The sequence below is a fragment of the Canis aureus genome, chromosome 11 (genome assembly GCF_053574225.1).
Source record: "Canis aureus isolate CA01 chromosome 11, VMU_Caureus_v.1.0, whole genome shotgun sequence".
In the NCBI taxonomy this organism is placed as follows: Eukaryota; Metazoa; Chordata; class Mammalia; order Carnivora; family Canidae; genus Canis; species Canis aureus.
This window is the reverse complement of record NC_135621.1, coordinates 12,722,068-12,737,564: the sequence shown is the minus strand read 5'-3', so window position 1 is coordinate 12,737,564 and position 15,497 is coordinate 12,722,068. Positions and strand designations below refer to the sequence as shown.

Here is a 15,497-nt window from a genome sequence, read left to right as displayed (position 1 = left end):
TTTTCAGTTAATATAGCAGATGTCTTTAAATGGGAAAAGTCTCCTCTCCTCTCTGGAGCACTCAGCTGTGCCATAACCCCAGTTCACAACCCCCTAGATGCCAGTCATGCCCCGTTCCCAGGTGCGATGTCTAAAAATGTCTTCAGATCTTGCTAAATGCTGCCTACATGGAGAATTCAAGGTCATAAGTTATTTTCCTGTCGTTTTGTTAAGCATTGGTCTACTCTTTTCTAGCTTCTACTTTTACTGTTGGAAGTCGTATGCTCTTCTCATTTTTGATCATTGTGTGTGGCTTCTTCCCTTTGGGGATCTCCTCTTCACACTCAGCACTCTGAGCTTTTACAGCAGGTCTCTCCATTTTGCTAGTACTCAGTGGATTCTTTCAGGTGGGGAACTTGCTTCCTCAGCTTCCTCAAATTGTTGAGTCAGTAATTCCTTCCTCTCCATTTTTTGCTTCCTCCTCATCTGGCACTCCTTGTTATTCTGATGTTGGACATGATCTTATTTTCTCATCTTACCTTTCCTATTTTCCATTTCTGTCTTCTAAGGGTTATTCATTTTTATTTCCCACCCCTTCTGAGTTTTAAAAAAAAATTGTGCTATATTTTTTAATTTAAGAATTTTTTTTAACACTGATTACTCCTTTTATACAGCATCATGTTCTTCTTTTATGGATGTCATGTTCTATCTCTTTGAAGAGAGGAATGATATATGTAATTTCCCCTGTTTGTAATATGGTGCCTTGCCCTCTGTTGAACTTGAGTCCTTTAGTCACAGTAGCACTGATAACTTTTTGGAGATGAAACCTCCATTCCACTTTTGGGAGGAAGAGTGGTTAGCCAGCTGTGCAGATTTAAAGGATTTGGCAGACTGTTGTATTAAAGCAGTTTCCTGGCTCAGCCTTACTTTCACTCCAACTTTCAGGGGTACTTGATACTCCTAAACCTGAGCCAGGAAACGAGAACAAATTGGTTGCTTCTTGGTTTCCTACCTCTGCTGGTTTAGGATTCAGTGTAGGTATGACGATACGCACTCAGTTCTTTTCTGTTTGCTTTCCAGTTACCAAAATTTTGTTGCTGTCTCATTGTCTCATTTTCTCTGTCCTGTGGGTCTATGTCATTTTTGTAAATGTGTGTAGTCCATCTACCATCTTTAAACAGAAGTCCACAGCATTTCTTGAGGTACCTGGGGGGCACAGTCAGTTAAGTGTCTGACCCGGCCTCAGCTCAGGTCGGAATCTCAAGGTCTTGAGATTGAGCCCCACAGAGCCTACTTAAGACTCTCTCCCTCTTTCTCTGCCTCTCCACCCTTCTCCCCAATAAATAAATAAATATTTAAAAACAGAAGCTTACTGCATTTCTTTAAAGTTAGAATAGATCAATATTGTCACTGTAAAGAATTCTAGAAATTTTGTTGTTTATTTACATATTTGCTTAGCACATTATAAATTAGTGAATGGCCTGTTGATAATTTCTATTAAAAATATAAAGTCACTAAAATTTTTGATAATCTACTTTCACTAATGTTTTCCTATAAATAAGATATACTGTTAAGTGGCTTTGAAGGATAATTTTTCTACCTTTTTTTTTTTTTAAGTGGGAAAAGCAAAGATGAACAATTTCCAGTTGCCTCAGCATGAAGTCTTTAATGATGAAGGTATTTCAGTAGTGAAGTAACATATGATCAAAGTATGAAGTTTTGTTATATGGTAGTTTATAGTAGTGTTATGATCTTAACATTGGGTTAGCACTTTATAGTTTACAAAGCACCTCCACAGATACTAGTTCATTAGATCTGTGAAACCCTGAGAGGAGTGTGAAATTATCTCCATTTACAAATGAGTAAACTGGGACCTAAAATCAGTAAACTGGGACCTAAAATCTTCAATTTTTTTTTTTTTTAGGGCAAACTAATGATAAGAGATTATGCCTAACATTTTACTTGAGGTCAATACTCTGTCTTTCCAACCTGGCTAGCTGGGGGCTCAGGAATTTGGTCTAGCATATCTATTATTTTTTTCAAGTGTTATCAATTTTCAATTCTCAAAAAAATATGATTAGGGAAAATGAACTTTTTTTCTTGTGTAGCAGTCATTCTGACAAATTCATTTGCTTCTAATAGTGGCAGGAGGAATTTTGAATTCCTGATGTGAACAATCAAAATTATTAATTCGTCCTAAAATATATGAACTATCTGAATTTATAAATTTTGGATTTGAAAGTAAATTTGAATTAATACTTTATGTATTATAAGTTCATGTGTATTAAAGATTTTCTTTCCTCTTAGCAAACTTAGGACTTTTTTCAGAATTCAATGAGCTAGAAATCAAGTTACTGTTTTTGAAATGCAGACATTTGGACACTAAATCCAATTGTGTTTTCTTCTTAATAGAAAAACATTGTTTGCAAATAAACATAATAGATTTGCTTGCTCAGAATGAGGAATTTCTGTAATAATTAAGGGTAGCATGTTAAAGTCAAACATTATTTCTACCTTAAGTGAGATTATTTTGGAAATGTAAGTTTTATGTTAAGGTAGAGCATTTTGTTTTTAAAATGCTTAAGCTTTTTGCTTAGAACAGCTGTACTTTTTAAAGTAGGACGAGACAGTATGATGATGAATTGTTTCCAAGTAATGCTGAAATCACAGGCCATGTGTTTATTAGGTAACGACATTGTGGGATTTCAGGCAGGAAACAGAATGCTCATGTAACATTAAAATGTTTGATTTCTAAATATGGTAATTATTATGAACTCACCTGAAAATGTCAATATCTTCTATTTTTATAATTTTAATATTTTTTTCTGACCAGTGAATATTGACATTACAAAACTTGATGCTTTTAATTTTCTGTTAATGTTATAAAACAGTATTTTTATTAGCAATATTTTCTGCACTGATTATTATTTTTTCATTGCAGATGAGGACAGATTATCTGAGATTTCTGCTCGTTCTGCAGCTTCTAGTCTCCGGGCTTTTCAAACTCTGGCACGAGCTCAGAAAAGGAAGGAGAATTTCTGGGGCAAAACATAATTAAACATATATGTAGTTGGGTTGCATAACAATCTAGGGAACCATTGGCATAATTTTTCTTTATTGCTTTACTATGTTGAAACTTTTTTAAGTGTTTGGATTTTTTCCCCAACATTTCCTACTTAAAAAGAATTGGTCGACTTTTCAATAGCCAATTCAGTTTACTTGGAAAATTTTAACACAGGCTCATAGAAATTCAACTTACAGAATTCTTTTAACACCCACCCCAAAGTACAAAGACGTAGATTTCTTCACATGTTGTAAGTTTTGTATCAAGCATAGCTGGTAGAATTATGAATTTTACCTATCCACAGAATATTCTGAAAAATGAACAAAAGTAAAATAAAAATTAAGATCCAGGTGTGAAGTATATATTCCTTGAAGATTGGTTATGTGTATATGTCATAAGATGAATTTGTCATTCGTGTGACATTTGCTGTAGTCTTTATTTTAGGACCTTCTGTATGTGGTTGCAGTGTTAAGACAATTGTACTTTAAACTGAACATATGAGCTGTATATATTTTTCTTATTTATGTAACAAAGTCTGCTGAGAGAATTTGTATATTTTTGACCTTTGTGTGTATTCTATTTGTATAAGGACTTTGGCTTACATTTGAATAATGTCTCAATTTTGAAAAAATATTTGTATAATGGAGAGTTAAAACTTTGTAGACATTTTGAATAAAAATTGATCAAGTATTTCAATTCTGTTTGTTTGAAGTGTTTGGCTTGTCCTCCAGAAAGTCACTACATGGAATAATTATCTTTTAGAAACATTTTGCTCATAGTGGGATAACTAAATGTTCTACTTCTTTTGCAATGAAATTTAAGTCCATAATAATTTTGTATGAATATAAGAAAAATACAGTATTTCCAAGGTAGACTCATTTTCAAAAATTTAACACATACTTTTTGATTGTTCTTCACTTGTAGAACATGTTTTGTTTTCTTACTCTTCACTTTGTAAATCATAAACCTAATTTTTCTAAAAAATATAAATTTCATAAGTATTACATGTGATGTTTACGAGAATACACAGAGGGTACTGAAGATAAAATATACAAAATATTCATGACTGTTGGTTAGAAAATAAAAGTCTTTTAAAGTGCTCAATTTGATCAAAAGTGCTTTTGCAAATTGTTGATTCACAGTAAGTTTAAGGTCTTATGAGGTCTTAAATAAGTGGGCATACAAATATTTGCTTACTTATATCTCACTTTAAAATAGTTGATAAAGTTATTAAGGCTCTAAAGGTGGAAATAGAAGTTAGAAATTAGTGTGTAATTAGAATTTAGAACACAAAATCATTTGGCTTCCATACACCTATGTACTGAGGCAAATTCTCTGTAAACTAAATTTGGAATTTATCTCTAGAAGCTTAGAGGTATCATTTTCTTCCTCCAAAGTTGGTTAGTTTAGTTGGTTAGGATAGAGTTTGCAATGACTGGCACTGATGTACAGTAAAGAAAGGAATTCTAGCTAGCTTCCGGGAATTGTGTGTAATAGTCTATGTTACCTAAGCTGCAGACTTTAAAATACGGGTACACCTGTTGGAATAAGTCACACCACACGAACTTGCTCTTGCTCTGTCGGGTGTTAGATAGATTCAGGTATGGGTATGGTTCTTACAAGGCTGAGGTTATCCTCGGTCTCTGGGTGACAATTTAGCTTTGTAGTATCCTACTGACTGCCTCTTAAAAGCCCTACTCAGTGGCCCTGGCAAGAGAATAGTGTTGAGAGATTAGTACTTGTACTGAAAGCAGCTCAAAGGACATGGCATTTGAGTAGAAGGTACACCTCTGTGAAACCACTCTACAACCAAGATATGTTATTACAGTTCCATCATCCTAAGTTTCAGTTTTCTCTGCAGTTCAATCCTCCCCTCCACCCCCGATCCCAAGGCCAACACTAATCTGCAGTCAGTATAGTTTGCAAGAATTTTGTATAAACGGAACCATCTTTTATATTGCTTTCACTCAGCGTGTTTTTTGGAAGTCTTCTGTTTTGATGTATATGTTCCTTTTTAATCCATTCACCCACTGGTAGACTTGGATTGTTGACAGTTTGGGACTGTAATGAATAAAGTTGCTATTAATGTTTGCAAGTTTTTGTGTGGATATATGCTTTCATTTCTCTGGAAAATAGATAATTCAGTATTCATCTTTAATATAGCTTCTACTTTGAGTATACATGCAAATCAATGTTTTAAACTGGTGGTTTGATCTTTTTGTCAAAATCGGTATCTCACAAGCTAGACCAGGGAGCAAAAAACAGAATCACAGTGGAGAGTTCTTCCAAACTGCACACATCTCTGCTTCTGTTCTTTCTCCCATCTTCACCACAGATGCTAAGATTCTCATGTGTCCCTGATTGAGAACCCAGATAAAAATGCACACATACGCATATATGGTAGGCTTTGCATGTTCGTTTCTGCTATCGATCTCATTGGGAGTTTGAACTCCATGGTAAGAACTCTTGAACGCTGATTTTGAGGGTTAAGGATAAAGAACATGATAAATATGCTTAGTACATGGTAGGAAATGTTACCATGAGATTTAAGTATAAATATCTTCATTTTACAGAGAGGAAAATGCTCTTAAACTAAATGACTGGACCCAAATCTCATAGCTGGTGAATTAAATCTATATCTTTTTACTCGAAATCTACCTGTGTTGCCCACACTAGAAAGTTTATACTAAAATTTTGAGTCCGTACTGTGATCACTTGTCTCTCTCTGGTGATTTGTTAGGGAGTTTCTTTTTTAACTTTTCTGTCTTAGAAGATAAGTGTCTATAGTTGGGAGAAGGGTCTGTATGTGGGCATTGAATTATTGTACAAATGGATTGTGAGTCAATGAAAAGTGAGTCAGTATTACAAACAAGCTTGCACTTAAATAGAGCATAGGCTACCCAGGATGCTGAAAGATGGGGATTATTTACCTTTGCTGTAGTTGTCAACACCCCCAAGATAGTTATCCTGACTTCTAGAAGTTTGCCACACGAGCAAATAAAGTGCAAAGTGATCCTAGAATCATTGACATTTAGTTTTGGAATATATTTCTGGTACTTTTACGTGAGGCAGTATTAGTCATGTTAGCGTGCGCAGGGCCAGTTTTGTCAAACTGCCGTCAACCCTCACTTTCCCAAGATGAGTCAGCTGTGCAAAGGCTACTCCAGACAGAAGAACCGTCTCTGTCGTTGGACTAGTTAGGGTTGTGCTCGGCCAGCCTGGTCATGTGAGAAGCCAGTCTGCCCCTCCAGCATAACTGTGGATTAAAAGAAGGCTGGGGTTATCTTCAGCTGTTCCAGTAGACTTCATGGTAATGCTAATGCTGAACTTGCACTCTGATTTGACCGTGCAGGTCTTTCTCCTTGGGTGAGTAGAGACATAGGAAGACTCAACCATTTTCTTCCTCTCAAGTTGAGAGCCAAGCTTCCTATAACCCTATTTCATATTTCATTCTTACCTCCCCTCCCCGAGTCTGCAAGGCCCAGGAAGGATAACAGCCTCGCGCAAGCAGAGGACGCCCCCGCCCTATAGCACTACCCCTGCTATATGCTGCATAAGAGAGAGTAGTCATCCCAAAGATGGCCTCCACTTTTCTTCTCTTCATTGCTCCATCCACTCGTCCCATCCACTACTATGCTCCAGACCCATATCAGAGTGTGTCCTTGGAAGAGGAAGAGATGAAATATGGGAGGGCACTGAGTTGCCTTCGGAAGAGCATGAAGCCAACAGGTAGAGTGATGTGTGTGGGGGGCCAGGTTATGACCACTTTGAATCACATAATTATAGTGGACAATCTAGATAATGTTGGGAGATTGTTCAGTTTTACTCTATTATTCTACACCCACTAGTATGTTGGAGCTGGCTTCTGGCCAATTGTTAAAAGTTCAGAAATGTTGTGAGCAGGTTGTCAAACCCTCAGTGGTTTGAAATTGGCCATGGTGGGAGTATTTGTACCATGGAAATCAGCCAGTGTTACAAATCAGGGCTTTCTCCCCACTTACCCACCAGAGACGGTCTCAAGCCCAGCACTGTGACCACTACACTGTGGTCATTGATTCTCTTCCTATATCATTTGCCTGATAGAAAACAATCCACTTCAGAAAGGAGAAGAGGCAACCCAAGGGAAGCTGCTTTAAACCATTCCCATCTAAGGAAGTTTATAAAGCCAAGTACCACGATTTCACTCATATGTGGAATTCAAGAAACAAAACAAATGAACAAACAGAAAAAAAAAAAAAAGAGATAAACCAACACCCCCCTCCCCCAACAACTCTTAAATACAGAGAACAAACCGGTGGTTGTAGTTGCCAGAGGGGAGGTGGCAGAGGGATGGGTGAAGGAGACAAAGGGGATTAAGAGTACGCTTATTGGGATGAGTACTGAGAAATGTATAGAATTGTTAAATCATTATATTGTATACCTGAAACTAATATGACACTGTATGTTAATTATACTTGAATTAAAAAAATAAAAATACTTTGACTTAGTTTCATTTCTTGGCTGAAGTCCACCTAGAAAATACAAATAAGCTACAAATCGCCGATGATAGATCGTAGAGGGAGACTATCCATGATCCATCCTTGGTACTACCTAGAAAGAGGGCCTGGGAGTCTGTGTGTATAACCTTCCAAGTGATTCTGATATTCAGGTATTTTAAGAGCTGGTGGCTTAGGAGTTATGGTAACCTATGGTCAAATTCCAACTCTCCCTTGAGCAAGCTGGTTAAACTTCTTCGACTCTGTGTTCCTCATCTGTAAGAATTAAGATTACATGGCTTAAGGTCTCTAAAGGTGTTTCATATCCTCTATTCAGAAGTTCAAGATGTTCTGTTGTCTTGATGGCAAATTTTCATTAAAATAATGAGGGTAGGGAGTGGTAAGCATGTTTTAGAGAAGCTAGGTTCAAATCTAGAATGCAGGAGGCAGTGTATCCTGAAATTGTGGCTTCTGGCATCAAAGCCCTATCTGTGATGACCTACATTCAGCTCACACAGAGCCAGTTTGGGGCAGGGGTGCTGAAATGATTTATCTATTTCCGTTATGTGGTAAAGCAAAAAAGACTGACTACAGTCTTGTGACTCAGCAACTCTAGAGGGTGGAATCAATTACCTGAGATGTGCAAACCGTATTAGTGTAACCATGAATTGGAGATGTTATCAGATACGAGTAAAGGACCCACCATAATTACCGATGAAAGGAAAGATAGGCAAGGCTGGTCTCTAAATGAATATACCTGGCCAATATCAATGATTTCCTATGTTTGCTACAAGTTATTTTTTATTTAGAGATTGATGATATGAAACTCAAGGTTTTGTAGTTTCAAGAAGAAAATATAAACTACCTAGATGCCACACATAATGGGAAAATGTAGGAGCTTTCCGCTTTTAAATTCAATTACCATCAGAGTTTGGGCATGTCACTCAGGAAGATTTTGCCCACAATGAGTACCTAAGCATTTGATGTTCCTGGTAAAAAATTAGTGAAGTCAAAACAATTAAGATTCTAGACAAATCAAAGAGAATGGAAAATAGATTTGTATAACACTAGCTCTTTGGCTCCATAAAGAGCCAATAACATTATAAAGTATGACTTGTAATTTTGGAAGATGAAACATCTAAAGTGCTTTCCAAATGAGCATAACCTGGCATTACCAACACCCAAGCCTGATCATTTAAGTTGATTACTACATAAAGCGTAGCTGCCAAGACTGTAAAAACATCATGGATCAATGATCTAAGAACCTGTCACTTTCTTTTGTCATTCAGAGTCAAAATGTGGGGACCAAGGAAAGACATTTCATTCAGATTTGTTTTTATAATTTGAGGAAATATAAAAATACAGAGTACTAGAGACTGATATTCAACATGTTCTTTAGTCACTATTTAAATAATAACATAATAAAAAATAAAATGTAGAAGCTGAATACTTTTGGTTGGAGAAGCTTCTAGAAAAATATCTGATAACACTCCCTATTTTACAAATTCAAATTCAGTGAATATGTTCATTCATTCAAATGGATGCAAAAATTACACAGATTAAATCACATTAATCTTAGTGTCTCTTTAGGTAATAATCCACTTAAACATGTCATAATTGCAATTTACAAAATCATCTACTAGACATTTGGCTATTTGGTTTTTGTTAATTCCATATAAGGAGAAAGATAACTTTCCACTCATGCTTTATGGATTTTTGAATTTTCAAATTTATGGACAACTAACTTCCACTTTCTTCTCTCTTAAGGGCAGCATAGGCAGCCAGCAAATCTTCCTTTTTCCTGTGACAGATTAAACTCTATCCTAATTGCTAATAGCAAAAAAAAAAAAAAAAAAAAAAAAAGAAAAGAAAAGAAAAGAAATCCATCTAAGTTATAGCAAACTATGGTATGTGCTGTTCGTGTGTGTGCAAGATATGTGTTTGAGTGTGCATTAATGATAACACCAACAAACTGCCATGTGTCACTGCCCATATTCACAAAGAGCAAAAAAAAAAAAAATATAACAAATCTTGTATGGTTTTCCCTCTGCCAAACCAATCTGCTTTAAAGAATATTTGCCCTGTTTTTGCCTTCTGATTTTCCATGGGTCCAACTCATTGATTCTAGAGAATGCATCTTTTCCTTGGCTTCTGCAAGGCATCTCATATCCAGACATGGCTACGATATATGGTTCAATGTGTTAGAGCATGTTAACATATTTTTCTCTGGGTGAATGAATCAATCTCCACAAGTCTTCCTACAATAGATTGTCTTTCTTTTCTTTTTTTTTTTTTAAGATTATTTATTTATTTGAGAGACAGCACAAGCAGGGTGAGGGGCAGAAGGAGAAGCAGACTCCCCACAGAGCAGGAAGCCCAATGTGGGGCTCAATCCCTGGACCCTGGGATCATGACCTGAGCCGAAGGCAGACGCTTAACAGACTGAGCCACCCAGGCATCCCTAGGTTTTCTTTAACAATCTTGAGACAACAAGGAAGCTGGAAAAAAAAAAAAAAACCCACCTGTCAATGTTCATTTTAAACAGAGCTTTCACTCTTGGGTCAGACAAAAGATGTTTGAATCTTGGTTCTACCTCTTGCTAGTTGTGTGATTGTGGGTCAGTTACCTAATTTCTCTGAGGTCTAGTTGATTAGTATGTTAAACACTTACCATAAACAGTGGTAATAATAATAATAGGGAGAATGATAAGTGGTCTCAAATGGTTCTTTGTGAAAATAAAACAATTTCATGCATGTGGAGTAGCTTAATGCTGGCACAGAGTTGGAGTTCAATAATTATGATTGTTATTTTCTATCTTATTTCCTAAAATTGCTCTATTTTAAAGAAGATGGGGGACACTGGAGGAAGGAAAATAATTTTAGCTTAGTATTTTAAGAAATATTCGCTTGTGAGGCAGGAAGTTGGGGCAGTGGCCTAAGGGCCAGGAGGGCCAAGCTTAACAGGTACGCTCCCCTGCACTGGCAGCTTTGGCCTGGAACTCCAGCATGCTCCCCACTGATGGCAGTTTACCGCCCACCTGAATGGGACTTGAAAGAAAAGTTAGAAAAAAAGAGAAAAGAGCATGCTTTTCATATTGAACACTCAATGACAGCCATGCATCCACCCTGGAGATTGATCACAGAAGCATCCAGTAAAGGGCTGTGGAGCTTAGCACAGCTGGGAGCACTCTGGGAGCCTGCAGCTCTGCACTGAAGGTTGAAGAACCTCCCATAAGCCACCACATGAAGGATGCTGGGGAGAGAAGGGAAGTGAACATCAGCGGCATCAATGCCCTGGCTTGTCGTGGAAGTGACAGGAAAGGCCCCAGAAGATCACGTGCTGCGGCTGGGAATCAGCAGTGCTGCATTGAAGGCGGGGGTGGCGGGGACAGGGCGCCCACTGTGTTCACAGCAGCAGCAGCAGCAGCACTGTGTCCTTCGGTCCTGTCGTTCTGATTCCTCGCAGTCAAGTCCTCAAAGTCTAAGTACTGCCCCATGATGGCCTGCCTTGTAAAAATGTGCAAGTATTTCTCTAGGGTGTTCTCTGAGTGCACCAGGGTGGCCCTGACAAAGCACTGCAGCCTGGGTGGCTGGAAGAGCAGAAATTTCCTCTCGGATGTGGAGGCTGGAGGGCTGGGATTAAGGTAGTGGCACATCTGGTTTCCTCTGAGGCTTCTGTCCTTGGCTTGGGACTTTCTTCCCCGTGTCTTCGTGTGATCTTCCCTACATGTCCCAACCACTTCTTGTAAGGCCGCCAGTCATACTGAATTAGGGCCCAACCAGAGGGTCTCATCTTACCTTAATTACCTCGTTGAAGACCCTTGCTCCAAATATGATCACTTTCTGACCTACTGAGCGGTTAAAACTTCATATGAATTTGGGGGCAGGAGGCAGACACCATTCAGCCTATAACAGGTACATATGAAAAATATGAAATTGTTGGGTTACAGAGTATGTGTATTTTAAATTTTAATAAATTGGATGGATTGTCATCCTAAAAATGTGAATTTTCATTATAGACTATAATAAATGAAACTGTGTTTCTTGTACACCAGAGCTTTTGGCCTGAGCAACCGCTGAAACACATGCCACACCTTTGCCACCCAGAGAATAATCCTTGGCAGGCAGTGCTGGAGGGGGTTTGGGAGGTGAGAGGGAGTGAATGCTGTATAATGTAGGAAGCTATTACTTCTTTATAGTAAATATAGATCCATCCTACCCCCATCTCACAATTTGGCTTTTTTTTTTTTTTTTTTTTTTGCTAAACTGTTTTTCTCTCTAGTGGAACACTAGAGCACATGTTGTTATTACCTATAAAAGGTGGTCACTGAATAGTGAAATACAAAGTCAAGCTTTAGGATTTTGTTTTCGTAAGATAAAAATTGGTTGAGTTTGGAGTCATGGGATCCCTGGGTGGCTTGGAGGTTTAGTGCCTGCCTTTGACCCAGGGTTTGATCCTGGAGTCCCGGGATCGAGTCCCACGTCGGGCTCCTTGCATGGAGACTGCTTGTCCCTCTGCCTGTGTCTCTGCCTCTCTCTCTCTCTGTCTCTCATGAATAAATAAATAAAATCTTAAAAAAAAATTCATTGAGTTTGGAGTCAAGCAAAGCCAGTGTTTCTGGCCAGCAGGAGACCCAAAGTGGCCAGACTAGGGCTGGAAATGGGAAAGAGATGGATTAGAAGTCGGTGGGCTGTGGGGGAGAGGTCCTTCCTCTCAGAGGGATGGAGCCCTGGGCTGATTGGATGAGTGAGGAGTACAGGCATTTCACTTCAGGTGAGGCAATGGTGTGCTGAAGCTGCGGGAACCAATCCTGGCATCTAGTCGCAACTCCACCTTCAGTGTTCTCACACTGGGTGCTTGAAACTGGCCACGGTGAGACTCGTTACAACACAGAAATTGGTGACTGAGACAAATCAAGATGTTTCCCTTGCAGGTCAGCTTTATAGACATTTTCTGGTACATCACTGCTTTGGGAACTATTTGAGGATAAAGGTGACCTCTGCCTCACTTCCTGGGTAAAGTCTAGGGAGGTAGCAAATCTTTGGAAATCCATCCATGTCTAACCTACATCTGGCAAAAGGTACAAATGATTGTTGCTGAGTGACCTGTGGCTCATCTTAGCAGAAAGGTTGTAAGACAGTATCCCACAATTTTCCATGGCCACAGATGGGCATGGAAAACACTCAAATTTGTCCTGTACTTTTGTTTTGTTTTGGTTTTGTTTTACAGAGAAAGAGAGAGACAGAGAGCATCAGAGTGGGGGAAGGGCCAGAGGGAGGGGTGAAGTAGATTCCCTGATGAGCAGGGAGCCTAATGTGGGGCTCAATCTTGGACCCTCTGATCATGACCTGAGTCAAAGTCAGACACTCCAACATCTGAACTGCCCAGGTACTTCAACACAGAGAATCTTAAGCAGGCTCCATACTCAGCAGGGAGCCTAACTTGGGGCTTGATCTCACAACCCTGAGATCACGACTTGAGCCAAAATCAAGAGTTGGACATTTAACTGACTGTGCCATCGAGGCACTGCTGTCCTGTACTTTTGAGAAGAGCTCAGAAATAATTGAAATGGAGCTGTAACTGTGGCTTTGATGATCAACAATCAGGCAGGAAGATGCACATCTCAGCATATGAGACATGAGAGCATGTCTCCATGTGACAGAGGAGAACTAGTTTCTTTCCTGCCCCCATTGGTGGACAAGAAGGTGGAGATGCCTCCCGATGTGATAGAGAAGCGAGAGGGATTCTTGATTGCAATTATCTGAACTCCATTCTACCACCCACCTGAATGACACTTGATAGAAAATTAAGTCTCATTATAGAGAAAAATAAATGAAATTGTTTTTTTGCCTACCTGACCTTGTAGCCTGGACTGTATACTCACCACGCAAACTCTTAAGAAAGTTGTCATTCCATCTGGGGTATTTCTGCATGAACTAGTTGAGAACCACTTCTCCAAGCTTTTTCATTATAAAAGTTGTAAACTTTTTTTTTTTTTTTTAAGATTTACTTATTTATTTGAGAGTGAGACAGAGAGAGCATGAGCAGAGGGAGGAGGTGCAGAAGGAGAGGGAGAAACCGATTCTCTACTGAGCAGGGAGCCTGACCTGGAGCTCTGTCCCAGGACCTCGGGATCATGACTTGAGCTGAAGGCAGACACTTAACCAACTGAGCCACCCAGGCGCCCCTAAAAATTTTATTTATTTATTATTATTTTTATTTTTTTAAAATATGGAATGCTTCACGAATTTGCGTGTCATCCTTGCGCAGGGGCCATGCTAATCTTCTCTGTATCATTCCAATTTTAGTGTATGTGCTACTGAAGCGAGCATCCCCTAAAAGTTTTAAACATTTGATAAGTAAAAGCAAGACAGCATCAACCAACTTGTGATACGTTTTGGAACAAGCATCTCATTGAGAGGCTCAGTGGCTAATCATAGAAGTCGTGTGGTTAGACTTTCTGGGTTCAGATCTTTGCTTTGACATGTTGATGTCGTCTCTCAGACAAGTTGCTGAATTTCTCTAAGCCTGTGTTTAGTCCCTCCTACAAGGATGAGATGAGTAGGTCCACTCAGGATTCTTACCTAGTGCTTTGCACACAGTGAACACTTAGTAAACTCTAGCTATGGTTAGGAGGGAAATAACAGTGATCGATGCTTTTTATGTGGCTTGTCCTTTGGCTACATGATTTAATTCATGTTTCTAAATCATCTTATGAACATTGTTTCCCTTCTGCCAGTATGAAAATTGAGGCTAAGTTAAATTGGAATCTAAACGCAGATCTTCTAACTCAACAAAACACGTACAATCAATCCTGTCCACTGGCATGGAGAAAGGACAAGGGGCACCTACAGCCTCCTCTCAAATCAGTGACAATTTGATAGGCAGACGGCAGAGTTAAATGGACGGCAGGAGATTCTGACTCTAAAATCATGAGAGGCTACACAAAACCTTTTTGACTTTTGAAACAGCAGTCAAAAATGAAAAGATTTTCATTAGAGAAGAAAAAAGTTTATTCTAAACAGGCAAAGATAGCAGTTCAGCCATTTTAGTTTAAGAAAGGTGTTATGGTGGACCTAGGTGTTTATTTTTATTTAAAACAAATACCTTAATAACGTATTCTACATTGCATACCATTTCGCTTTTACTAATTAATTAGAGCTTGATAAAATAATTATACTAGGTATTTAAGATTGTTATATTTTAGCCATGGTGAGGAAAGCCCAGCTGGTTGTCAAGGCTGAGGCACCACTGTTCATCCGGTGGCAGCTACATAAATGCCAAAAGGAAACACCCAGTCTAAGGAACTTGCCTTTAAAAGTACAATCCATAACATCATGTGGGAGATTGGGTTGCAATGGGGAAAGTGCTACTTGCTTCTCTGAGTCAGCCAGGTTTAAATAAAAACAACAACAACAAACAACAACAACAACAACAACAAAAACCCTCTAAATGATGGGATTGAACCCTAAGAAATTACCACGTCTGCAGGTTGCAAATCATCAAATATTAACAATTCACATGGTTCAAACTATCAATTAAATTACATCTTTGATTCCATGGGGCGTCTGCATGGCTCAGTCAGTTGAGCATATGACTTTTGATTTTGGCTCTGGTCATGATCTCAGGGTCATGAAATCAAGCCCCATGTCAGACTCCCCCATTCAGCTCAGAGTCTGCTTGAGAATCTCTCTCTCCCTCTCCCTCTGCCCACCCCCCCCATTTGTGCATGTGCTTTCTCTTTCTCTCTCAAATAAATACATATAATCTTTCAAAATAAATACATTAATTAAATCTTTGGTTCCTGTTTAACTTTTCCTTTTTTCCTAAGCAGGATTGGATAATAATCACACAATAGGAGGAGGCTTTATTATCTTAAGCACTTATACTCATTGAGCTCTTATGATGCTCCTGTTTTAGTCTAAATGTTTTATATGTATTAATTTATTTAGTACCACAATAACCATGTGGAATAAGAA

At 38.6% G+C, this 15,497-nt stretch overlaps 1 protein-coding gene and 1 non-coding gene across 4 annotated transcripts in view; one reads left to right on the top strand and one right to left on the bottom strand.

The window, feature by feature from the left end:
- The window catches only part of SAXO6 (stabilizer of axonemal microtubules 6), a 29,208-nt gene extending 25,469 nt beyond the window's left edge, over positions 1-3,739 (top strand). For all 3 annotated transcript variants that reach the window (XM_077913763.1, XM_077913762.1, XM_077913761.1), the window contains 2 exons: positions 1,597-1,656; positions 2,921-3,739. In XM_077913763.1, the coding sequence (XP_077769889.1) occupies positions 1,597-1,614 (18 nt within the window). In that variant the 3' untranslated portion in view covers positions 1,615-1,656; positions 2,921-3,739. The remainder of the gene's footprint in view (positions 1-1,596; positions 1,657-2,920) is intronic.
- A 10,004-nt stretch (positions 3,740-13,743) lies between these two features.
- LOC144324446 (U6 spliceosomal RNA) lies at positions 13,744-13,850 on the bottom strand. The gene has a single exon (XR_013389954.1). It is a non-coding gene; the product is annotated as a U6 spliceosomal RNA (small nuclear RNA).
- Positions 13,851-15,497: the final 1,647 nt, after the last annotated feature.